Here is a 26,244-nt window from a genome sequence, read left to right as displayed (position 1 = left end):
AAGGCTGCCTGGAACCTTAAAACTCCTTGCAACAATCACACAGGTGAAAAATAATAAAACCAGGGGACAGTTTAATGGACATTGGAGTAGGATGATTTGTAACACATGACCTCCCCTTTCTTCCCTCTGGAAGATCAGCCATTAGTAATGAGTAATGTTCACACCTCTTCTCAGTTCAGTTTATCACCCAAAAAACCCTTTAAGATATATTTCAAACCTTCAATATGAAAATCAATACCAATGTGAATAGGTTTGTTAGATTCATACCACAACTATCTGCATGGCAAAAAGATGCACGTTTTACATGTTGCAGATTTCCCTGCAAGTAAAAACCTCGACTTAATGGAGGAATGCATGGCAGTATAAACATTCACTTCATATCACTGCTGCATTTTTCAATTACGAAAACATTAAGATGTCATTTACTGGCGATGCCAGGGGGCCCATTTTCCTCGAGGAAGCTTCAACTTTATATTAGATGAGACAATGGCTCTTAAACTTTACCATTGCATGGTTTATTGCAGCACAAAAGTTAAAAAAGGCACACTGTTATCTCTAAAGACCAAATTGCAGAAAGATGTTGCAGCTATTGGAATCTGTATGAAGTTGATAAAGCAGAATAAAGCAGATAGAACTCTTCATTGTTGGAAGGGGCTAAAAGCGTAATCAATGCAGTAGTGCTCAGTCTGCATGTTTAGATATAAATATACATGATATATGCACATACCTGAGTATAAACATCTTGACTTGGTTCCAACATGCAATTGCACACAAATTTGTTTCCCTAACAGTCGATCATTACTACATATATCCCCCTTTACCCCATCTCGATTTAACTGCTTGCAAATAATCAGTTTGCTTGCTTCAATAGAATTCATTGTTGTATTGTCAAAACCATTACCCAAAGAGGTAATTCAATTTCGGCAACTGTTTGCTGAGTAAATTCACCTATTCTCTGGGCTTCCCCCATTTTCAATGATATTCTGAAAAAACACATTCAATGATCAATTACTAGGTGTGAAATGAGAGAAATGTAATACCCCTGGGCTCTTCAGCAGTCAATATTTGAATTCATTTAGTTAATTCCCCATGAAACATGCCTCCATCATCATATGTATGTAACTCTGAGGCGAACACTTTAATAGGAAAATGTTAAGAAAATATTCAAACAAAATATTTTCCCTTGTATAAAGATTTCATTTTAATCTAGGTAAAATTGATTTTCTATGGGATTTTAGATTTACATATTTTCACAACTGTTCAGAACTTTTTTTTATCAATAGCTGACTTAATGCACATTTAGTTTCAAATTAAAGAACCTTGCAATGTTGTTTCAGTAAAGACACCTTTGCCGATCATCACAGGCGGAATTAAGCTATTTGACAAACACTGAATCAGTCATGATCTTGAAATGCCAGGAATTTGTTACAGACAAATTCTTCTCCAATCTACACCCCGAACATTAAAAAGTTTCGAAATGAAAACAAGGATCTCTCGTGTCTTGATTGAATTGCGGCTTATGATGCTCCTCTTGTTTATTGTGGATAATGGTTCTGTATACGATCTGTTTGAACAAACCCCATCAATAGATATAATATCTATATACTAACCCACCCAATCCTACGATTAAACAGGCCTTCGAGAGGCAAGTTTGATACAACACTTGGAACATTATAGAACATTTGGCACTCACAGATCCGCTAGTTTGAAAATTTCTTTTGAGGCAAATACATCTTTAAAAATTCACAGCAATCTTAAAACAAGAGTACATTCCTGTTACCAGCTTTTAAAACAATACTTCAGACTTTGATACCACACAATTTTGCACATGTAGCAAAAACATGAAATCATCTAAAAAGTCATTAGACAGACAGGATATGGTTAAGTTAAGACAGCCATGTGCCAAATTTTCTTTGAAGTACATGTATACTGCTTGATTGGGAATTCTACCAACCAAATACTTAAATTGCCCTCATAACATACAAATTTCCTTGCCCAATTTTACACAGAGAATATGTAAAACAAAATTTTACAAAAAGCAACAATTATACCTGATATCACTTTGTGTTATAAAAAGATTCAGTATTTGTAATTTTAGTGTGTCACATCTTCAAAAAATTTAATCTTTTGAAAAAAAATTCTGGCTGTTCAAGTTATTACATAATCTGACACCATTAGCTTGCACACACAGGGGTTCAAGGAACCAAGTTCTCAAGAGGCTGTGCCTGGTGACAACCACAATCAAACATCTTCAGAATATATCGGCCTCCCACAGGCTCACTTGACGATTTTATAGAGGGGCTTTGTACAGGGGCTCCTCTTGTACAAATAATACCAAGGATCTGCCTATCTGCTCGGCCATCCAAATTACATAACAATTCGGTAATGTAGGTGTTTGGTGTTTACAGAGGAATCGTCAATCAACAAATGGTAAGGAAACAGAGTAAAACATATTGCTTCTGTCGATATCAATGTTTCATCAGGTGCTGCTATTTTTACACTTCTTTTATAATATATATGTATATATTTTTTTTCTGCTTTAAATTCAGAGTCAGTATAAAAATATCAGCACATGTACAAAAACTTATTGTAGGAGGATTTACTGGAAGGAAAAAATTTACCAAAATAAAACTTCAAAAGATCAGCCTATGACCTTTAGATAGAATTTTTTGTAACCTAATTTGTAAATCAAACTGTAAATGTAAAAACCACCTACCCTGGGGGTTTAGGCTGTGACCCTGGGGCTCCATCGTCTAGAGGGTTTTCATAGGACCCTGAATCTTGGAAAGGGCTGTCATTCTGGTACCTCAAGATGACCTTCTGATTACTCCGGGTCTCCTCGCCACGGCGACGGTTAACCTGACCATGACCTCTGAACTGCTGACCAGATATTTGACCTTGACTGTGACTAGTATGAATATGAGAATCATGAATGTGAAATTGCATCTGTCCCCTTGAATACATGTAATTGGGCACATCAAATTGGCTCTCTCGAGCACCATAGAAGTTGGACGCTGCAGATCTGCTGTCTGTGAACACTTCACTCATTGGTCTCACTGGTTTTCTCCTGGGGGAGTCATTTAACCGGTCTCGTTTCTTTACCTCTGGGATCAACACATTATCGTCCACACTGGACCAGTTCTTGTGTTTATGTGGGCTGTTGGTCAGTCCATTATGCTGGGGACTGCCATTGTGCCGAGGACTATGCACTCGCTCGTGTTTGGGACTAGTGTCCAACTCGCCTAAGCACTTTGAATTTCGGTTCATGTTGTGTCTGGGGCTGTAGTCTTTGTGTCCGTTTTGTGCTGGGCTGTGTCCATTAATTTGAGCTGGTATGGCCGGCAAGGGCCGATTCACCATATTGGTTGAAATCTTCCTCTGAAAAGACAACCCATGTATTATTTTATGTTAATAAATTTTTCTATCTTTCTGGGTTTTTTTTATGCTCATATGCACAAATAAATTTCTTCTTTTATTAAAGAAATGGTTATGTTAAATGCAGTCGCAAAATATGTTTAAAAATCTCTCCTTAAAATATGTGTTAAATTGTTCACTTCTTCAAAAGACAGTAAATTGCGCAGTCTTGTTAATGATGTTAACCACAAGTTCACTGTGAAGGTGAGAAAATAACTTAAACATTACACCTTAATTTTTTCCTTATGACAGACAGAGAAAAAAAACAAATTAAGGTTAACAAAGTAAAACATTTCTGGAAATTATACTGACAGGTTAAAAAGAGAAGAAAATGAAAAGAAATCGCTCCTAAATTGCGAAAGAGTTTGGGATGTCTTTGTAATGACACAATACATGTACATCAAGTCTTGTCTTTACCGCCAGTCCCCTATAACTACCTCATACATTACCCTTAAACCATCAACCCTTGACACCCAAATTACACCCCTTCACACCAAAACCCCCATATCTCAGTCACAATATAGACTTCATTTATATTTCTTTACTGAATTCAAACACCGCTATGACAGTCGTAAGCCTATTGATAATGTCCCAAAATACCACTTTCTTTCTAACATTTTCAAATTCTGAGTCATCAGCTAGAACCTACTGAAACTGGAATGAAGAAAAGAACCAACTAAGACTACAATCTAAACTTTACTTTTCTTTCGCTACTTATATTTAATACTTACCCTGCCAAGAAATTCCTCTCACATAGAACATTTCCTTAATGAATTCAGATTGTCTCATGTTTATATATAACTTTACACAGCGTGCTAACAAAGCTGTTAACTTACTTTAAATGTTCGCTATACCTTTTGCAGACAGTCATACATCACACAATACGAAAAAAAAAAAAAAAATGACATTTGTCTCTGATGAGACACCTTTCTCTCTCTGCAATGTAAAAATGCACATCAATTTTGAAATCTCCTGAGAAGCCCCCGACGGTATAAGCTTGTAGAAGGTAAACACACTAAGGTATGCTAGTAAGCAGACGTGTGAACTTTAAACATTAGATATATTACTGATTAAATACAAAATCACTAATTACCAATCATTTTTCCAGTTTCAAAAACCCGGTTAGTAATGTGCTACCAATCCAGTGGTTTGAAAAAGTCCTATAACGTGTTCTAGGAACACTGTGCAACAAAAACGGAGAGAATTCGCCAGATTCACCCACTATGCAGACACAACTTCCTCACATCAAAAAACTTCAATATGTAAATGTCAACCCTCTTTTTTTTTCAATTAAGAATTCCTTATCAGCGGTGACACTGCAGACAATCTGCAGTTCAGTCGTACTTTTTGCCCTTTTCATAAAGAAAACTACCATGAATGATAGCACAGCACCCCTCAGTTATGAATGCGATAGGTTAGGTTCAAACGATGATAATTTTTTTTTTCAACAGAACATAATCAATATTTTCACTGCACGATTCATTAAAAATTCACCCCTTTTGTGATTTATGCTAACCAGACTTGCAAAGCTGCAATGGGTAGATGAAATTCCACCACATTAATGTAAGCCCCTGACAGGTTTTACAAAATTGCACAATAGAATGGAAAGCATCAGAAGGGTGAGTGAAGTGCACTAGTAGTCTTTTCTTTAACCTCTGTTTGGAATTAGATGAAATCTGATTTGCTTTTTTTTTTTGTGGAAGTTTAATTTTTACCTGGTATACAATCCTGATTTATCTGTAAACAATAAACACTTATTATATTTCTACAGAAAAAAAAAAATCATTTAAAAAATTCTATGTGCTGTAAAATCATTGTGATATGAGTGTCAGATTTCTATATGAAATAAGTGAATTATTGATGATCGTGAAATTCAAAGATCTCGACAACTATCACATGACTGAAGGGCATTGGAAAACAATACAATTAATAAAACTTCAGAGCAACGCAAGCATTTATCACTTGATTCCTCTCCAAAGTCCGACTGCTTCCTGTCTCAAGTAGCTGTCTCGGATTGTGAGATTGACAGAAGTGAGAGTCGAGTGATTTCTGATCTGGGAGAACACTAACATGGGGGTTAGAGACACTCGTTAATCACCACAATGGCGATGAGTTTACACCAAGTTACAACAGCCGAGTGTGTAAGACCAGAGAAAATGAAGACATCGAGCATGCAGGGATTCTTAGAAATGACATCTTTTTAGCCGTGAATCATGGTTCTGCATGAATATACATCACTGGATAGAATACCCTTTTTTGTTCTTGTTTTATTCTTAACAAAATGAAGGTAGCTGCAGAATCAACTCAAAATTAAACAATTCTTATGCTGAATAAAATTTCTACACTTTCAATTAAAAAATCTACCAAGAATTAACAACATGCTAATTCATAACAATATGGTGAGACTTTTTGAAACATAAATGTCTACAATTTTTGTTTCTTTCATGGTGTTTGAACACAGTATCATTGACGGTGGTTAGAATAGAAAGGGTGTAAGCTGTAATTGAAACTTTTAAAACTGCAAAATATATTTTAGAGCTTTAACTGTTTGTTTAAATGCCGGTTAATGTCAAGTTTTAATTTTTAAAAGAATTTCTTTTGATGTGTGGAATTGCTTTCTGTTTAGGACTTTGACATACACGTTACTCATTGGGTCTCTGATCTCGTTCTCTCTCCCTCTGTGCATGCCAGCAGACCACTTATGTTTGGGTATTACTCATACTCCGAATTGAATTTGTTGGACCTTGAAAAAAACATGCCAGAAACTAGTCTTAACACCTTGTTCAAGGCAGCAAAAATGAAAAGTGAAGAGATGCAATTACCACACACAGTGGAGCATGTCAACAGGCATTGTGCCGGGGTAGACCCTCCTTGTATTCAATGCCTAGCCACACTTATTATGTCTGCAAAAATCCATTATTAAAATTATCACTTTTCATCACATTCTTGAGTTTGAATTATGGGTAATGATCGAAGTACATTTCAGTTTTATTATACCTCATACAGAGGAAGGTATTGTGAGAATGAAAAAGAGAGAAAATGGAACAAAGACTCCATAAAAACCCAAACACTCCCTATCAAATTTGAAGTATGAAGCACTGTGTCATATCTTGATGAAAATGGGATCAAATTTATCATATTTGTAATGTCAAGTGTACAAGTTGATTAAATATCCAGCTGGGCCTTACAGGTCATTTTGAAGCTCTGATTGAGAAGTTTAACATTTCATACAACTCATTCCTGGCACTGACTGACACTTAATTTGATCAATGCATGTATCTGAGGGAACATGCTGGTCACATCAGTAAACAAGCCAGCAAGAGTTGTCTTCCTTCTTTGAATGCAGAATACATATATTTTGAAGCATACAATGTGTATTCAACCCGTCTCACCTTTTCTTCCCCAATGTTGTTGTTCTGAGGTCGGAGGTATCCCTCAGGGTCTTGACCCTGGCCGCCAGTGGTCTCTACAGGGCTGGCATTTCCATTGGTCAGGTACCCTCTATCAATGGCGTCTTTGAGGGCAGTGACCGGTGATCCTTTACTCCTCCCCGGGGTCCCTGATGTGTCAATGGACCCCCTCAGTATGGAGAGGGGGGAGTTAGATGTGATGGGGGTGGAGTTCCGTTTGAGGGCTGCACCTGTGGGATCAGACAGCCGGGCATTGTTGTTGACCGCCTCGGAATTTGGGCGACTGTTTGAGCGGGAGGGAGATTCACTTCTAATGGGGGTCAGGCCTGAGATTTCAATCACTGGGGATCGGTGTTTGACTTTATCCACAGCGTGTTTGGCCTAAAACACAACAACGTAATTTATTAAAATTGAAGCCGTGCCTTTACTATATTAACCCCAGTGCAAGGCAACACAAAACTCTACCAGAAAACTACAAACATGCAAAACTAAAAAAAAATTGAAAAAAAAGACCCCTGATCCTAAATTTCTCCTTGTTTACTCATTTTCCCTTTATACATGTGCAATTTCTATTCCCAGCTAAATGATGATCAATTGACTATTTGTAAAATCAATGTCAAGGTAAGGTCAATGGACATTCACAGGCAATTAATCAAATAGAAAATTGACCTAGTCATAAAACATATAAATAATGGAAATTTCTTACATATTTGTAGCAGAAGTTAAATTTGGGCAGCAGAGCATGCTGTTATATATAATATACACTGTACAGCACATGTATCAAAATCATAATTCCCACAAGACATGCTTCATCAGCCTTTGATTTTGGCACCAATATCAACTCTGTTTATTTCAAAAGGAGATCATCACAATCTTATACAGAGCAATCTAAAAAGTTTTGTTATTTTTCTATCAGTCTAGTTTCCTTAAATATTCTAGATACAACGTATCTTAATACATGTACTAAAATCCTTAGTCTTTAAAAAAAATCCCTAAAGTCTATAATGACCTGAAATATTCAAATTTGCAAGAGAAGAGAAAGTGAAAAAATCAAAATTGAGGGGAAAGATAATGCTGTAGACAGAAACAGACAGAAAGACAGATAGAAATGTTAATATTGTTCTCCAATATTTAATCTATCAAATAAAAAAATCCTCTAAGGTTGTTTAACTTATATAGGGAATTTTTCTAATACATGTATCAGAAAATCTGCATGGTCAGATTTCTAATACATATTTTCTCTTTTTTTTTTGGCCAATGAATGTACTGGAACTAATTTAGAAAAATGCCAGGTTTGAACTCTGGCCTACTTATAATAAAATGATCCTTAAATGGTATTTATATTTTTCAAAGTAAAGAAATACCGTATGTCCGGTAATTGTTGCGATGATCTAATTTTTTCTTTTTCTCGCGATCTCTTTTAAATTGCAAATAATTGAATATGCAGAAATTATGCTCCGAATCAATTTCAATAAGAATCTTTTTAAATTGCAAAAAATGACTGACGCAATTAAAAAATACTTCACATTTCCCCCATTTTCGCAAATTTTGTGACACGTGAAAAAAACAGATATACGGTAGCAAACCCCCTTCATTTTTGCCAATAGAAATTTATTTGAACTTCATTTTACCCATTCCACATTTACAGCATGTCTAAGTGCAACAAAAACCATCTGCTAATATACCCTGTGCTGCTAAGGTTCATACAGCTAAATAATATTGGTTCCTAATTTAAAATGTACCAATATTATAACTTGTCAGAAGTTAATTCAGATTAATTTATGGATAAAAGGGACTTTAAAAAATCCTAAATCAAATTACATGTATGTCACATTTGTTTTTTTTTTTGGTAATCAAAATAACTTCATAAACTAAATACATATACTGTCAAATCTAATTTTCTGTTTCTTTTTTATTTTTTTGTAATTAGAATATGGAGGATAACTCTTACATACTTTCTTAAACCTAAACTGTATAAGGGTTTAATTTATTGGTATTAAAATCAGTACATGAATGAAAGACTGTAGGCAATGAAGATAATAGAACCATTCCAGAACAATTACAACATGCCTTAATATAGACATCAGAAGAGCTGCACAAAAATTGATTTACCGAGTTGCAAACAAATAAAATGGCTGAAGTTAGGACAAAATGCAAGCTGCATATGATTGGGTGAAAAAAGAAGGGCAAAAAATGAGTAGGCTACCTTTGCTGGGCTGCGTTGCAATGAAAACTGAAATGAGTTTTGGCAAATTAGTAAACAATTCTGTTATAAAATTACAAAGATGAAAACTAAATTAACTTCTGAATGAATGACAATTTCTAAATTATGAAACAACAGGACTGCATGCCATTAAAGTTTAATGCGTAACAGCATAACTTCATATTCTCAGATGTCCCAAAAGAAAAAAAAATATATATAGTCAACAGAATGTTACAAGAATCATGTTTGAAGATGTCTCCTCAAAGCAATTTTATGAGCATATCTTAGATGCTATCATCTCCAAGTTCAAAAAATGCTTCATATGACAAAAATAAATGAAAAATGATATACAATCTGTTGGTAACAACTGCTTTTACTTTGCTATGCTCTAAAATTTGTTTCATTCCTTAATATTCATTACTGTCATCATTATCTTACATTTTCAGTGGTATAATTAGTATGATATATGTATTTCATATCATTGAGTTGCTTCCCTTTCTCTGTTAATGCCAATATCGAGCTATACTGACCCAGATCTTGTTTTTAGTGCCGCCGGGGTCTTTGTCCGGTGGCTGAGAATCGTCACTACTGGACTGTCTCCGCATCTCCATGTGCTGCATGGCCTTCTCGGAGTAGGGGGTGGGCGTGGCTATCTCATTCAGCTTCTGCTGGAACACCTTCTGGGCTTGTTCCTGATATTCCTACGAAAGACAATATATACCGCTCTTATACGCACAGAAATGGTTAAAATGATTCTTTATATGACACATCCACAAATGTACACATTTAGTTACTGATATTCCAACAAGAGACTGTGACAAAATGATCCATAATTTGTTTCATCACATCCAATATATTTAGCTATATATAACGTCCGAAAATTAAAATGTTCATAATCAAATGAAGCAACTGATGAATATTGTTCAATCTAAAAAAAAAAAGAAATTGAATTGCTTGTTTGCAGTTGAAGAGAGACATTTGGGAAGCTAAAGATCAGCTACAGCTCCTTAATGACCATTATCCTGACAGGGAGAGCCAGTGTTTATCAACAAATAAATCTCTTAGAGTCACAGATTAGATAGCCCTTAATTATTGAAACTAGCCATACATACAACTTCTCGATTCACATGGAATGTCTGATAATGAGTTTGACATATACAAAAACAGGTTGTAGACTTAATAAATTTGTCATCTATTGGCGTTCCATGTTCCTTCCAGCCTTATCAACGATAAGTAAACCTATTTATTAATAGTTATCAGCAGTTTCTTTCCAGGAAGAGACAAAACCTGATGAATGAGGAATAATTGGCCGACTTTTATTCCACATCTTGATTCCTATGACTAACCACTAAAAACACATGTAGTGCTCATATAAACAAACAGCTGTCAGGCAAGTTACCGAGTTCCGATCAGCTCATCACCGAGATGAAAGGAACATGGGAGCAATCAGCGAGATGAGTGACATGTCAAAACCATCTCCCTTTCAGGTGGTAGAGACAGCAGCCATACAATTAACTATAAACTAAAACAAAGCACCGTCAACTCACATGTTTCTCATATGAGTTTATCTTTCAGCCCATGTGATATTCTTCAAATTGGATCAGATAAGAAGGAAATTGAGACAAGTTTATTAGTGCAAAACTCATACCAGTACATTGGAAACATTAAGTTTTTTGGCAGAAACTCTACCCCATTCTCTCTTAAATAAACCTTTTTCTTGCTGTAAATATCATATGAATGTATATAGATGTACAAAAATATTACATATAAATAATTTGACACAAGCCATCTTAGCATACCATTGTGACATTACCAGTCTACTTTTTCTGATGACAACAGCATTAATTTATAAATACCTGGAACTGTGCCTTTTGCTGAATAAGCTGCTGTTCAATTAACTCATTAAACGTGGGTTGTTTTTCCCTCTCTTGGGCGTAAGCCATCTTAAAGGCATTCCCTACTATAGCATTCAGCTCCTCAGCCTGGAAAAAGAAATGAAATTCATCTCCAATTAAAACAGTTTTTGGATATATTTTTCCCTGCAGCGTTATATTTTCTTCATTCAATGTATCAATTTAACCTGTGAATTAAAAGTTGTCTGCCTGGTGGGTAGACGTTTTTATAAATCAGCATGAGACTTACTGAATTTCACTACACTTTGCATGAGCATGCCTTATATGAGGACACAGAGATATAAATATATTACATTAGATTATTAGCCATTGATCAAGGATTCTAACAACTTTTCAACAAGGATACCAATGTAAGGTATAAAGTAAACAGAATAACAATTTAAAACCATTTACATCAAATACTAACCTCTTCATAAAATTTTTGAATCTGATACACTTGACATGTAAATTTATAAATTTAAATCAACACAGCTTCAAGAAATTTGGATACACATTTGATCCACTCGGTAATGAAATAACAGGAAATAAATCATTTGGTATATCATCTATTTACGAAGCATCATATCGGAACTCTTCAAACAATGATAGCATGGTTTTCTAATATCTACTTCAGACTCGCCAAAAATCAATCAAATTACATCATAACACTAAAGATACAATATTGACATAAGCCAAGAATATCTGCGGAAAATGCAGGCCACTGATTGCTGCCTAATGCTGATATACAGTGATTACTTAACCAGTAACTGGGATGTTTTCATCTTTTTGTTACAGATTAATTCTGGCATGTCACATTAGCTTCCCTCCAAAAATATTCCTTTGTAGCTTTCGTAATTCTTTAAGATGAATACAAAAATATCTTCTCTCTTTCTCTCTCTCAAGAAAAAAAAACATTACCAACAACAGTACTTACTTGAATTTCAAGTACCAGTTACAATTACTGGTGCTTGTACTTTTCTACTTCTCTATTCTCTATCCAATGCAACCCGACTTTAAACAACTAGTATGTGTTTACCACTGAAAGCAATTCAGAGGGGACAAAACCCCAATACCAATTATATCTACAGCCCAAAAAAATTAATATAAACCAACAGAGCATCATATTGTTAAAAAAAAATCTAATCCCCCTTTAATATTTTTTCCCCATTTTGTTGGGCAACTAATTGAATGTAAAGCTTGACCTCTGCTCTTGGATTTCATTTCTGACAGTCTGTCGTGTTTTGTCTACCTGGACGATCTCCCACTACACAGGTAGATCACATGATTACCTACATTTATATCTATGGAACAGAAGGTGAAAGGAAGGTAACAAAAAATTTATGTTACCCAGGATAAACAGTTTATCCGCCACTTTTACCACAGAAACGTACCAGAGTGTGCTAACAGTGTCTGTATTGCTTTGTGCCTCTATAACATATCATCAAAAGATACAGTGAAATAACACCAGACCCGCAGGGGGCATTTCTTCCATGCATCTAAAGATTGATATTACTGATAAAGAGAAGAAATGGTTAATAAAAGATTCATAACCACTTTGAGCACGAGGAATTATTGGTAAAGACAACAGATTACAGGAAAGACAAACTTAGTGTCGTAAATGAGCCAGGGAAGAAATGGTTCTAACACAGTCCATTACAGAAGCTGATCACCTTTCTCAGATATGTTTGAGATGATAACTGAGGAAATTACTCCATCTTCTTTGATAAAATTAACCTGAAATTGCATAGGATTGTTTAAGAATTTCTACTATAATCATAACAGTCTACCTCTAACCATCCTTCCCTGTCTAAATAGTCTTGGGGTTGGTGTTACTAGGATGAGAAAGTTCTCAGTTATGTTAAAGATAATATCCTCTTTGCAATAACTGTAACGGTAAAATCAAAAGACTGCTAAGTAGTTCATCCCACACCCCTACCAACCCTTTCTAGTCTACAATAGCCTGGATACCTGTAAGGATCTTTTATATAGTACTGAGATTCTTTTAAGTTAAAAATGTGGAAGTTTCTCCATTCTCTTTCCAATAACTGTAACTGCATAGGACTTCTTAGGTATTCATCTCATAGTTATAACATTCTACCCCTACTCACCCCTCCTAGTCTAAAACAGTGCAGTGATGCTCAGGATTTTTCATATTTTGAGATGCTTTTAAATTTCCTCTCGCTGTCTGCAAACTGCACTATAAGTTTGGGCATATCAAGTTAACACTTCTCGCTATAACCCACAGCAGGTGAGCAATCTGCACTAGATAAAGTGGTTGTTGCCCTTCATGTATGTCATTCCATATATGTCAAGCTGTCCGCTTTCAAGCACTCCAAAATGCATGTAAGCAAAATGAAAAAAAAAAATCAGCCATTGATCATCAAAAGTACAGCAGACTCGCTAATGGAGTCCAAAACCATCAGCACAGATCCTGACATTATGTGTGCATTCCTGCAATGATGCGCAGGGCCTTTTGCTGGATATGTCATACGGAATTTGATCCCTTAAAAGTGTGACTAAAGGGTTTGTTGCAAATAGACTTGTCTCACTCCAAAATCAATAGAAAAGGAACAGCCAATATTACAAAGCAAAGTAAATTAACCTTGACAGTTAAATTTTTACATGCCTTTGGTAATGATGCATGTACAGTACTTCCTATCAACTGTACAAGTTTTTCCCAGAAAGAAAGGAATCTCTGTAAGAGCAACTATATGTACATTGGTATTAGGGTGACCATTGTCATTAATTTAAGTCAGTATGGTGAAATCCCATCAATGCAACATGTAATCACATAATTATACTAAGGATAAAATCCATTGGTAATTAAATTCTCAGAAGCTAGGCTAGTGATAATTAGAAATATTTCCATAATTAACTAATACCTTGATTTTTTTTTATATGTCTTTGAAGCTTTTCAATGCTTTGTTTGGTGCACTGGTTGTAGATTGCAGATCTCTTCATTATAGGGTTTAGGTGTATTGATTTCGAGATAGGATTTAGAGCAAACACTCAACTTGAGAACTAAGTACCCAGACACCGTTGATTTAATGAAGATTTATGTGTGTTGCAACATGATTAATTTCAATTTTTACCATACCAAATCAATATTAGCCATATTTGAAGAGAAGAGTTACATATCATGCAGTAGACAAAGAAACACCAATTATACCTTTCCTCCTACTGATTTTACATTCATTCTGCAATAAGCCATAAACATTTATGATTCCTCACTCTTTCACCTATAACTATTGGGACCATTTCTACAGTAATTAAGGTAAACATTACCTTAGGAAATGAGACATTAAAACTGAATCTTTTGTTCCTAACCTATCATGCAACATCTTATATGTCAGCAGATCAGTGATATGTGGTATGAACTTGTCTATGATATATACTGTCATGCCCACTTCCCCAGTACTGTAATGTACTAATCCCGATACTCATCTCCACAGCAACAGTACTTGTCTAAACACACAGACTGACTGGATGTATCACTGACAGCTGTCGAAGAGTACCAAGGACTCTCTCTGTCAAAACAATCCACACCCTGCACTTAATGCCAAGTAACAAAGCTTGAAAGGACCTATGTGTGCATGCATGTGTAATGAAACCGCAATCAAAAATTGTTTACTGCAATAGTTAACCACTTGTCTATTTTTTTTTACTTCATGATTGGAAAACCATGATTTGTTCAATTCAGATCACATTCCTCACCACAGGTGGCAACAATATCAAACATAGTTGTGGTAAAAGACCAGAAGTACGTATATTCAGGAATTCATACTCACCATGATCTTAGTATAAAAAGGACCATACAAAACTATGTGGTCCCCAAATACTCCACGGGAACCCTTAAATCAAGACCGATCACAACAAAAAACATCAGTTGTTGCAATGTTTGTTCAGCCTGATTTACGATGTACTAACTAGCTGCCCTACACAGAAGTAATAGTAATCAGACTTTGACTGATTATTGATGACAGCTTTGATTGACAGGTGGTTACGTCAAGACCTCTGCCAGACCCCTGGTTTTTTTTTGCTGGGACATGTAATTTCTCCTAATACACCCCCCTACTTATCTGGTCCCCACCCACATCAAAGGTCAACCGACCAGCAATAAAGTCCAGTGAGTCAATACACACAGATCCCACTCTCTGCCATTTACACAATTTTATCACTTTCATGCTAATTTTGGCCATTTCCTGGTATTTGATGCCACTTCCTTAGAGCTACACATATAGAAGACATTTTGATAAGGAGACAGTGGAGGCTCTCAACAGTTGTCAAAGATCAATGACATTCCTCTATAATAAGAATTAACTAACACTTTGATTTGTAATATGGTCCTTCTCTCTCTCTCTCTCTCTCATAAATATATATGTATCACTATATGTGTTCTCCCTATTATAATCAAAGTACTGAAGTACCGACGGGAGTTGATTTTATCGATTATCATTATTTTAAAATCAGTGATATGTGATTTTGCATGGCAAGTAGTATCAGTAATCGAAATATTTCTGAGAAATTGTATGGATCCAGGCAAGATTAAACTCTAGTTTTGTTCAACCAAACGCTCGACTGTCTCTGTTTATCTCCGACAAGCAAGAGAGACTCTCTGTTTTGTCGGATATTAACGGACACAGCCGAGTGTCTGGTTGAAGTCTAGCGTATGAATACATGATACATCAAAAAATATTTGAACTGTTTGTACCATTTAAAATCTACTATTTTCATGGTATTAATAAATAGGTTTTCTTGAAAAACTACACTGCATCAAATTTATCGATTATTTTCAGGAACTAAGTGTTGTCAGCGGTATTGATTTGTGCTTAGGTCCAAACACTGTTTCACTTTCGGTTTGCCCGAGTAAGTGCATAGGAGAGTTGATTAAAATCAACTCCCAAATATATATGTATCACTATATGTGCTCTTCCTATTATAAATATATATGTATCACTATATGTGCTGAATTTTACGCATTCTCTCTCTCTCTCTCTCTCTCCTAAACAAAAAATAATGCGCAGAAGGTAAATGCTTTTATATAGATATCAGATTTTGAGAATCATCTGTTCACTTAAATACAAATAAAAACCCTCATGAAAAAGGAAGTAATCTGAGAGATATACTAATATATATCCTTGGGCAACGGTTAAGTTCCTGATGCGTCAGTGTGTACTACATATAGTACTAGTTCCCACACCTAGTCCCATTCACTTGATTTGTATACACTGGTACTCAGTCAGTGTTATCTTCATTACATGACAGTGTGTCCAATAAATAGTACTTTACACCCTGCAAGGATTGCCCCATTCACCAGTCTTAGTCAATTACAATTACTTTCAGTCTTATACAGCACATACTACCAGTACTTGTAATATGGTTGCATTATCATTTTTCAATCAAACCAAATTTAGAATGAAACACTGTAAATCCTATAAATCTAAACGCAATTTCATTGATATGGCAATATAATACATGTACCGTTCTTCTTTGGTAAATGAAGCTTATCATTCAATTCATATTCTGATCTAATCAATAATTACCATTAATTTAATGCAATGGATTCTCTATAGTAGCATGACTTTTGAGATTGTCTAAATTTGTAACCATAACCCAGTTTTCTTTATGTAAAGAAGACAACAATATGCAGGTTTGGATCTGTACCAAGATAGAAGCCGGAATAGAGATGCAATAACATTATGCGGAATAGAGATGCAATAACATTATGTGGAATAGAGATGCAATAACATTACGCGGTCACTGAAGCTCTGATGATATCTGTGTCTAGATTCTGTTACATCATAAAACTTTATAAGCAATATTTGGTGAGTTCAGCAACCTTTCCATCAGAAATAAATCATTTTCTCAGACACATCTGAGGGCTATTGGAGAACTTAATCTGTACATTCAATGCAATATAGGCTGTGAAGTTTTATCAATCCAAGTCATATATCAAGTGTTAGTGGCATTTAAGATGAGACTGCTAACATAAGATATTAAAGAACAAGTGTTATATAATGCTAAATAATTGTTCATTTTGTCACATAAAACATTACCTAAATATCACTTCATTCAACTAAGTGGCTGTGAGTGGCCTCATTTACATGATCAACAATCCTCCCCCTCCCTCCAATAATTTTTTTTTTGAATTAAAAAATTTAAATGTATCAGCATTCTGCCAAATTGCTATCAGTATTGGCTGGTCATGATAGAGATTTTATACAAGAGACAGCAACAGGCCATTCTCTTACCTCTTCTTTGCTGCTGGTCATGAAGGCATGACAGAACTGCATGCTGAGGTTGGCTTTGGGTTCTCGGGCCAGGAAGGAAAACTGGCAGAAGTCTGGGTCACAGGTAGCGTAGGATATCCTCTTGAGAGCGTGGGCCATGTACACACTCTGTAAAAAAAGACTACAGGTATTAAAAGCATACTGCACTTAGAAGACTTACAGGTAGACCAAGATAAAATTCCCCAAATTTTGCACTATAATATACTCTTTGATTATGAACTTTACTTGTTATCATACACTTATGATTTGAAAATTTGATTTTAGCTAGGAAACAAATTGTTTTAAAAGAACATTAAGTGAATTATATCATCATAATGATTAGAATAGTCCTTGACATCTAAGAATGGCTTGTACCAATAGCTGCACTGAAATAAATCAGACTCAGGATATACAAAAAAATTACTCATCTACATTCTTAAGATCAAATATGATACCGTAAGCAATATATCTTCCGAAAATTCTTCTAGGTTATTTCTTTAATATTGAACAGAATAAAAACATTTAAAATGAATGATAGGCTTATCTGTTCCAGACTTAGAGGATATCAATAAGACGTAACCAATCATTGAAGTTTGTTGGCAGAAACTAAACTCTCTATAAATACCTAAAATTCAGCATAAATCGTCACACTGATTTACCTTACAAAATTAAAAATGTCTAGTACATGTACTTATGTAAAACTGAAGTATAGGTACATAAATATGACTGCGATTAAATCAAAACTGGGAAGTAATTGGTTATCAAGAACTTAAATTCACTCAAACTGACACATACATTTGCATGTATGCCCAAACCTAACTGTACTCTATAACATGTAAATACATACTATGTAGAACTTTCATACATGGACATAAATGCATGTCTTTCTTTGTACCAACAGAATGCAATCTTATCCCCTACCCCTAAGTAACTGCCACAGATACTCAGAAATATGTACCTCATACTCACTTCTCTCTCCCCCTCAATTGTACCCAATAACCCCCACCCCCACCCTCACCCCCACCCCCATTTTTACTAAGTACATGTACTACAAAAATTTCTCTATGACAGAATACAATAACCAAACCGGCAATGCCTTTTCTCTAGCTTTGAAATTAATATTTTTCTTTAAAATCAATTGAAAATCACCTCGCCATCACTGCTACAGACTTTGATTCCTGACAAAGAGATGACTAGTAACACCTTTTTGCTCTTCACCGAGTTCTGAAAAACACAAAAAATAATTACCGGTAACAATTTACAGTACCCACATAATACGGCAGGACTTGCACGTATATGTTCCATATTTAGCATTTCAAAAGTAACCTTACATCATCAACTCGACCACTTTATACATGTATAACATCTTCATTTCATCATGATTTTAAAAAAAAAGTCTTTTATATCATTGCAAAATCATGTGTAGTGGACATGAAAAAGTACTCTACTCGAATTGGCAGGAACTATCGACTGTGATAGAATCTGCAATGTATAAGTTTTTCTAATAAGTTTGACATTCCATGAATTAAGTTTGCTCGTTAATGATACATATTTAGGTTAACATGCTTCAAACAGATTTTGGATGTTGATAACATAAATTAAATTTAGATTTTAATTACATGTACCAGTATATTTTTAAATTTATTTTTTAATCATTCCTGCATTTCTGAATGCCATGTGAATACATATGTATTACACTAGCATGAAATTTGGAATCAATGTTCTTAATTAATGATAATACACCCCCCCCCCCCCCCCAAAAAAATACATATATGTAGTACAGTGCTGAAAAGTCAAAATGCAAAAAACCAATGAAGATTGACCTTCTTTAACAATTTGGCAGAGCTATGACTTACAATCACCTAATCCCTACAAAGAACTGGCAATATCCGGACTGTCCGACATGTCTGGATCATACTCACCCTCATCTGTTCCAGCTGTTTTTGGACATTTTCTGCCCTCTCGTTAGGGTCTGCTCCAGTAACAGAGAAGGACCCGATGTACTGTAAAAAATCAAAGGAAAATTGGATCATCAAAAACGAGTAAGACGAGAAAAACGATCATCAGGGGCTAATATCATAGACAGGGAGGCACCAACCGGTCAATGAAGAAAGGGAATATATAGTACCTGCCAAACATACCAGGCTAAAGTTAGTTAAAAGCATGGAGACCTCACAGCTACGTGCTGACAAATTTGAAGTCAAAATATGTTATGATCTGTTGTGTAACTGAGTCTTCGAAAAAGATGAAAGTGATGTCATACAATATTATTCACCAGGTAAACACCTACTACAGGCCATTGAATCATTGTCATTTACACCATACATTATAAAAGAAGAGGAATGCCAAATATTGTGAAAAAGGACACCCAGGACTTCCTAACGTACGGATCGGATTAATGACACACGATGCAGACACAAGCATTTCATGATCTGTGATTTCTGCAAGGTTAATGAGTTGAATTAAAACACCTGGGGAAATTCTTTTCTCATTACCTGTACATACATGTATATATTTTATGAAGGACAAAGGAATAACACAAAGTGTTTTGTCTTTTATTTCAGCTGTTAATTGTTAAAGTGCATATTAAAACAAAGGCTCGGTGTTGTGGTTTTGATTTATATTTGGATACCATAAGCTGGAGTTAAACCACTTATCATTATGATAGTAGATGTGTACTGTCACTTAAATAAGTCTGCCACTTCTTTTTCAAGTGGTGTTCTTATTGTATGCGAAGTGTGACATATTTTTAAAGTGTCTGCACGGTTTTTGATATTATTCAAGCTCACAGCCATTGTCAAAATAAAAGACATAAAACAATAATGCGCAGTAACAAGTGAATATACTTATATATATGTACAATCATGTATAAAGACAATTAAAGGGGGGATTTATGTCAGAGAATCAATGCTATCATGGTTAATCATAATTTTTTCCTGAATTCTCCTACCTGGCTATCCTTTTTTACCACAGTCACATAATTTAAAAAAAACTGTCAAAGACTATGAAAGAGATAAGCATTATTATCTTACTTGTACAATTACTATCTAAAGTACAAAGAAATAAGTTAATACTATGATCCTCATCAATTGATCAAATACAATAAATTTTGACAAGTCCTTCATTCATAATTTGTGTGTTCCTGACATTCTTAGCTCTAGATATGTCATATTTTTAGAAGATAATAAATCGGTAAAGGAAAGCTTATTTGTCTATTTTAGCACCAGAACACATTTACAAAATTCCTTGGAGATGGAAAGTAAGCCGAATCTGTTTGCGTCTATTTGTGTCACAACAATCAATACCCTAATACCCACCATCAGTTATCTAAGCAAGGCAAGTTTGATTTCGGAACCAACGTAAGTCACTTAAAGTGACTCATTAACTGTGACACATTCAGTCCAAAGAAACCCACATTTAGGACAAGATAATGATTATTTCTTGTACACAAGCTAAATAGTGTCTTCAAGTGTTTCCATTAATCAATACAACTTTCTTTTTAGGTAATTTACATCAAAACTTCTCTATTGTAAAGAAGAAGGAGCATCATATGGGCAATTTAAATAACCCATTTAAACGTGTGACTATTTTGCATCATTTTAGCTATGCATAATAAAGTCATTGTTGGAAACCCATGGCCAGTCTCCCATACATTTTGACCATGGGCCAATTCACTGAACTTTTCTCATTTTCATAAATATCCATTTGATTTTTCGTAACCCACCATGAGAAAGCATTTACTTTTAATTTTTGGAGGTACGAAATGATGATCATGTTATGAAAACTTGCTGGGTTTTTTATAAATGCATGTGTAAGCATAAATTACAGCAAAATAGTGAGATTTCTTTCACAAAAATATGAAGGAGCCAATCAGAATATGGCATAATCATGTGTGTCAACAAGGAAACCTCAGCAAGTTATCTCTTGGTCAGTTTAAGCCCTATGCAAGACTGGCAGTGGATTCCCTATGATTTATTAAAGTATAATACATGTATCATTATGACGTACCAAGGTATGATCTGAATAAATGATCAATTCATTAAAATATACAACAAGGTGTGATCTAGTTCATTACAATATATACCAAAAGTTTGATCTGGCCAACGTTGTGATCTACTTTTTACTACAATACAGTAAAACATGTTTATAGCAAACACGCTTATAATGAATTGATGCTTCTAGTGAAGTGATTTCCATTCCCCATGGATTTTTAAACATTTTAATTGTGAAGCTTATGAATATAATAAATTATGTTTATAAATACCCACTGGTAAGTCAAATTGCCCATCCCTGGCACTTTGTTATAAGTGTGTTTTACTGTACATATAGAGGAGTTATCTTGTTCATGATGGCATTCAACAAAGTGTGATCTAGTTCTTAATGATGTACCATGGTATGATCTCGTTCAATTTGAGGTAACAATGCATGATCTAGTTCATTATGGTGTACCTAAGTACGAACTGTTCATATTAACCTGGTACAATGTACCAAGGTTACAAGATCATAATGGTTAGTTTAGAGAAATTATCTAGTTTATTGCAGCTATGCACCAAGGTATCAACTTCTTTCTTCTCTGGTCATAAAACATCAGAATTTATCATGATTAAGTGCTATCAAGGCAAGATATGACAGCATTCCATTTGTATGACCAGTAGCCAGTATAGCATCCAAGTGCTGATACATACAAGGGCTACAGTAGCCTCCATGATAGCCACATGTTGTAATGGAGGATGACAGCCAACCACAGCCAAAGATTCCTTTACCCAGACCACCAAGCAATAACCTTGTTAGAGCACAACAGACAGTGAAAGACAATTGGGTTTAATAAAGCAGGATAACTAGATTAGAGTACCATTAATACCTCCATAATTGAATCAAGTCTTTCAGCATTGTACATATAGACTGCAAACTATGTCTGCAAATCCTTTGTAATAGAAGTGGCTATTTTGCTACATGTCATGGAATCCAATTACAGAAATCAAGTAAGCATGGTGCATTTTTTAATGAATTATACAACATCATATATATGTAGTTGGCAATTGCATTCAAATTGGGTCCAGGATGTTCTTTAAGAGACACAAGGAGAAAAAACAAAAAGAATAGGAAATCTAAAGAGCATAAAAAAGCCTTTTCTCTCTACATCACAAGTATTTAATGGTTATAGAGATGAATATCTCCTCTAGGATAACAGGCCAGCTAATCTTTGGCTGCTAACATCTGGATGTAGTTTTAATAGCCCACACCACCAAATCCAATTTAAATACTTCAAATTTTCCTTTCATGTGTTAATGTCAGTGAAAATGACTTATATCTGCTTGGGACATGCTGAGGTTAAGAGGGGTCATTGTCCTGGGCCTGATACCATGGCCCACTGGCCCGTAGATCTACCTGAGGCTTCAGGTACAGCTGTGGGGGTGCTACGTGTACACAGAACTCGGTCAATAACAGAGGGTTAAGTAGTACAACGGCTGAATGATGTACAAGAAGCAGGATTAATCTCTCCTGATCAATGTGAAGCGATGAGTGAGTCACCACAAGAGCAAGAAGCACTATTGTACTAATGACACTCAAGTACAAGATTCTACTTGACTAGACGTCCATCATATTTCCTCCTGGCTACCAAACAAAGGAATATATTCAATGAATCTTGCAATAAGACCTCTTGACTTTATTCCCAGAGTCACAAGAGAGGGAATCATCAACAAACTCCCTCTAAGTCATCAATCATGGCCGTAAAATGCCAGGATTTGTCCTATCCTTATCACAACCATATACATTTATATCAATAGACAGCATACTACAATGTAGTAACATGTATCTATTAAGGTAAAAATCCAGATTTTGTGAAACCTATATGGCCAACATCTGTATAGGGAAACAAATGTGCTCACAACCCATTTATACAAATCATAAAATGTTCCAAGATTTTGTGTCAAATTATCATTTTTGTTGAAATAGCTATAAAAGTGAACATCTATGATGATCTACTTGCTCGTATACTTATTAAAAAAATTGGTCTGCAATCCTAAATGTTAGATAAGATGACATCCTGAAGAAAAGTTTTCATTAAGTTTTCCAAGAATTATCTTGATTAGAAGTTCTTATCAAACAGTAACACTGTTACACAAAGCATGTACTTGATAATACATACATGTATGGTAAAATAAAATTTACAAGAACATCATTCATTCTCCACTTTCTACTCTTATGGAACGTATATAATGCTTTACATGTTACTCTGACAGCAAAAAGCTCCTGAACATGCAAGAATCCTAACACAAGGCAGACATCACAATAACTTGCTTATCTTTATTGTGTGTTTAGTGTTTTTACCATCACCATTGATAATGCTGTATCAATACTACATAACTTGATTGGATAGTGATAAGGTTTCGACTAAGATGACTTTTCCATCCTGCCAACTGTCAAACTCTTGCAGAGCATAAAGTGAAGATAACTAAACCAATTTTTCAACGACCTTGAGCAAATTCCATACAGTTGATACAGGAACTTTTCTTTGCCAACAGAATGTCAATATTAAAATAAAATATATGTATTCAAAGCCAAGTAAAATCTTGTTGAATGAAATCTCTCTCTCTCTCTCTCTCTCTCTCTCTCTCTCTCTCTCTCTCTCTCTCATGATAATGATTACTGAAATATTTCATAAAATAGATTTAAAAGCATAAATTTAGGTTAAATGTAACTTAAAATTTCAAAAGCACAGAAGTGTGGATGTACAGAAAATTTAAGTTGCTGGACCATCATTCCTGCGAAAAGCTAGTTCTACAGCTACTGTTTACCCTAGAGTTTGCTCACTTGATGATTCACATGGACAGCTGTGTTTAGCAGACATGTGAGAAAATGTTTGATAGATTCATATGTGTCATACTGCATGCTTGGAGTTTCGTCCATTTGATCCCTATACTTGATAATTCTAAATGAGTATGACACTTCAATATGGAACCCGTTTAATCAGGAGAATCTGAATAGGAATATATAAAGTTTGAGAAATCCTAAAGCACTGTCACAAAATGTCAGTAACATTCATTTAAAAATTGTATTGAAAAGTTTACCAAGAGATCTGTCTCTTCCCCCCCCCCCCTTGTTTTTCAGTTTGCATGAATCCAAAAGACAACCAGAGTAGATACAACTGAACTGTGAATAATTCAGTATGTAAATATCAATTTCTACACAGGCAGTTCTTTCTTTAATCCTTACGATCTAGCTCTTTTGATTATGCATGTACCCCCAGGGAAGAAACCCTCAAACATACATATGAAAGAATGATCATACAACCGTAATTCAATTAAAATTTCGAACTAATTTAAACCACCTTCCATTGCCATGACCTTATAAAGCCCCATGCTGTGCAAAGCTGGACTACCGTTAATCGATTTGTCAATATGTGAATGCAAGAAAAAATATTCATGGGGAAAATAAAAATTACTCAAGCATTGCAGGAGTTGATAAATGAAATGTCTGTCTTAGACAAGTCTGACATATACGATACATGCTTCAAATATTCAAATGAGGATTTTGTTGAAATCATGCTATTTCCTTTCCACGGCATCATAATGTGCTGACCTCTTGCTGTACGCAACTTTTAATGCTAATTTTCACAAACTGTAGAATTCATCAAATGAACAGTACAAAGCAAACTTGCTATTTCTTCTTTTTATAAAGAAAAAAAAACAAAACAAAAAACAGTAGCACACAATGCCTTGTACCGTAATCACATACAGAGACGCACTGTACACCATAAATATAGCCCCGAGGGTGATATGAACTTTGATAAGAAAACATGTGTATGTAATTTGAGAGGCTTGTTCGGTTCTTGTAGTATTAACAATTTGATTTTAAAAAACCAATTAAACTGTCAATGCGGAATAAATTGCTTAGATAGCATTTTCCCTCAGTTTGAAAATATGTATGGGTTAAATTTTTTAAAAATAACCACATGCTATGATGATGTAACTTACCTCCACTGGTTTTATAGCGGTCTCGCCTTTCCCTTCTGATTGTAACACACTTTTTGGTCGAAAACAGGCTCCATCGGGTAGATCATCTATTTTAAATTCCTTTTGATTACTTTGTACATTCTTTTTCGTGGGACTTTTTCCTGCATTAGCTGCAGCAGCCGTATCTGGGGCCCTACCAACTTCTGCAAACTGTTTCTCCAAAAGTCGTTCTCTTTTCTCTTGTAATTCCTTATTTTCCTCCTGTTCCAATTGCTTCTTTGTACGCATCAAATACATTTTGATGCCGTAATGACCCACGATTCACTTTCTTATCGGCTCTCACAACATCCTAACTTCTTTGTTTTCCATCACGAACTGTTTGGTTCAACAACTTCCGGGGCAGAGGTCACGTGCGTTATCAGCAACTCAGCTGTTTGGTCGACGTCCCGTACAGAGTCAATAAGAGTCACGAATCTGTTACGTTTCGCCTCATACGTCGTAGTGACATTTCATTGAACTGAATAAGGAGATTATAAAAATAAAATTGGAAGTGACTAAACAGCTATTTGCGGTCGGTTAAAAATTTAGTCAAGATCACTATAATTTCAACGATGAATGAACTATGAATACCACAGAACGTTAGATTTATATGATCCACATTCACAAGTCCTTTGTTGCATTACTATGTTAGCCTTATAGACGATAAGAAAATCCCTTGATATTGTTCCAGACATGTAGGCCCTGTGCACCGTTAGCTTATGATAAATTTAATGAGGTCATCGTATTGAGTAAATACGCGCACCTCTTATCAAATATGTATGTATGCATTCATATCAGGTCACCAAGTGGCGTAAAACAATAGATGGGTTTTTCAATACTCAAAATAAAACATGACAGATAATGTCATTGTTCCGTCTGTAGTTTCAAGGATCACCCAAATGTTGCATCGATTAACTGATCAAATTGTCAATGCCTGCATTTGGATCAATTCATATACAGTTACTAAATATGTACGTCTCTTTTTCAAAGGACAGAAAATATTACAGTAGACTCCTGCAGACATATTTGTCCATTTAAAATTTCAAATATGAATTTGGT

General features: G+C 35.1%; 1 protein-coding gene across 3 annotated transcripts in view; it reads right to left on the bottom strand.

Annotated features, from left to right (window-relative positions):
* LOC128187310 (uncharacterized) overlaps positions 1-25,851 on the bottom strand; it is a 36,659-nt gene extending 10,808 nt beyond the window's left edge. Inside the window, exons 1-9 of one of the 3 annotated variants that reach the window (XM_052857705.1) lie at positions 25,168-25,851; positions 19,111-19,191; positions 18,338-18,412; positions 17,171-17,317; positions 10,884-11,009; positions 9,558-9,728; positions 9,031-9,057; positions 6,807-7,205; positions 2,717-3,378 (exon numbers count right to left, since the gene is read on the bottom strand). In XM_052857705.1, coding sequence (XP_052713665.1) covers positions 2,717-3,378; positions 6,807-7,205; positions 9,031-9,057; positions 9,558-9,728; positions 10,884-11,009; positions 17,171-17,317; positions 18,338-18,412; positions 19,111-19,191; positions 25,168-25,443 — 1,964 coding nt within the window. In that variant the 5' untranslated portion in view covers positions 25,444-25,851. Of the gene's footprint in view, positions 1-2,716; positions 3,379-6,806; positions 7,206-9,030; positions 9,058-9,557; positions 9,729-10,883; positions 11,010-17,170; positions 17,318-18,337; positions 18,413-19,110; positions 19,192-19,329; positions 19,679-25,167 lie in introns of those variants that run through there. The other 2 variants (XM_052857707.1, XM_052857706.1) reach the window with 2 other exon arrangements.
* Between the last annotated feature and the right edge of the window lie 393 nt (positions 25,852-26,244).

Source organism: Crassostrea angulata, chromosome 6 (assembly GCF_025612915.1).
Source record: "Crassostrea angulata isolate pt1a10 chromosome 6, ASM2561291v2, whole genome shotgun sequence".
Taxonomy (NCBI): Eukaryota; Metazoa; Mollusca; class Bivalvia; order Ostreida; family Ostreidae; genus Magallana; species Magallana angulata.
This window is presented reverse-complemented; position numbering and strand designations above follow the sequence as displayed.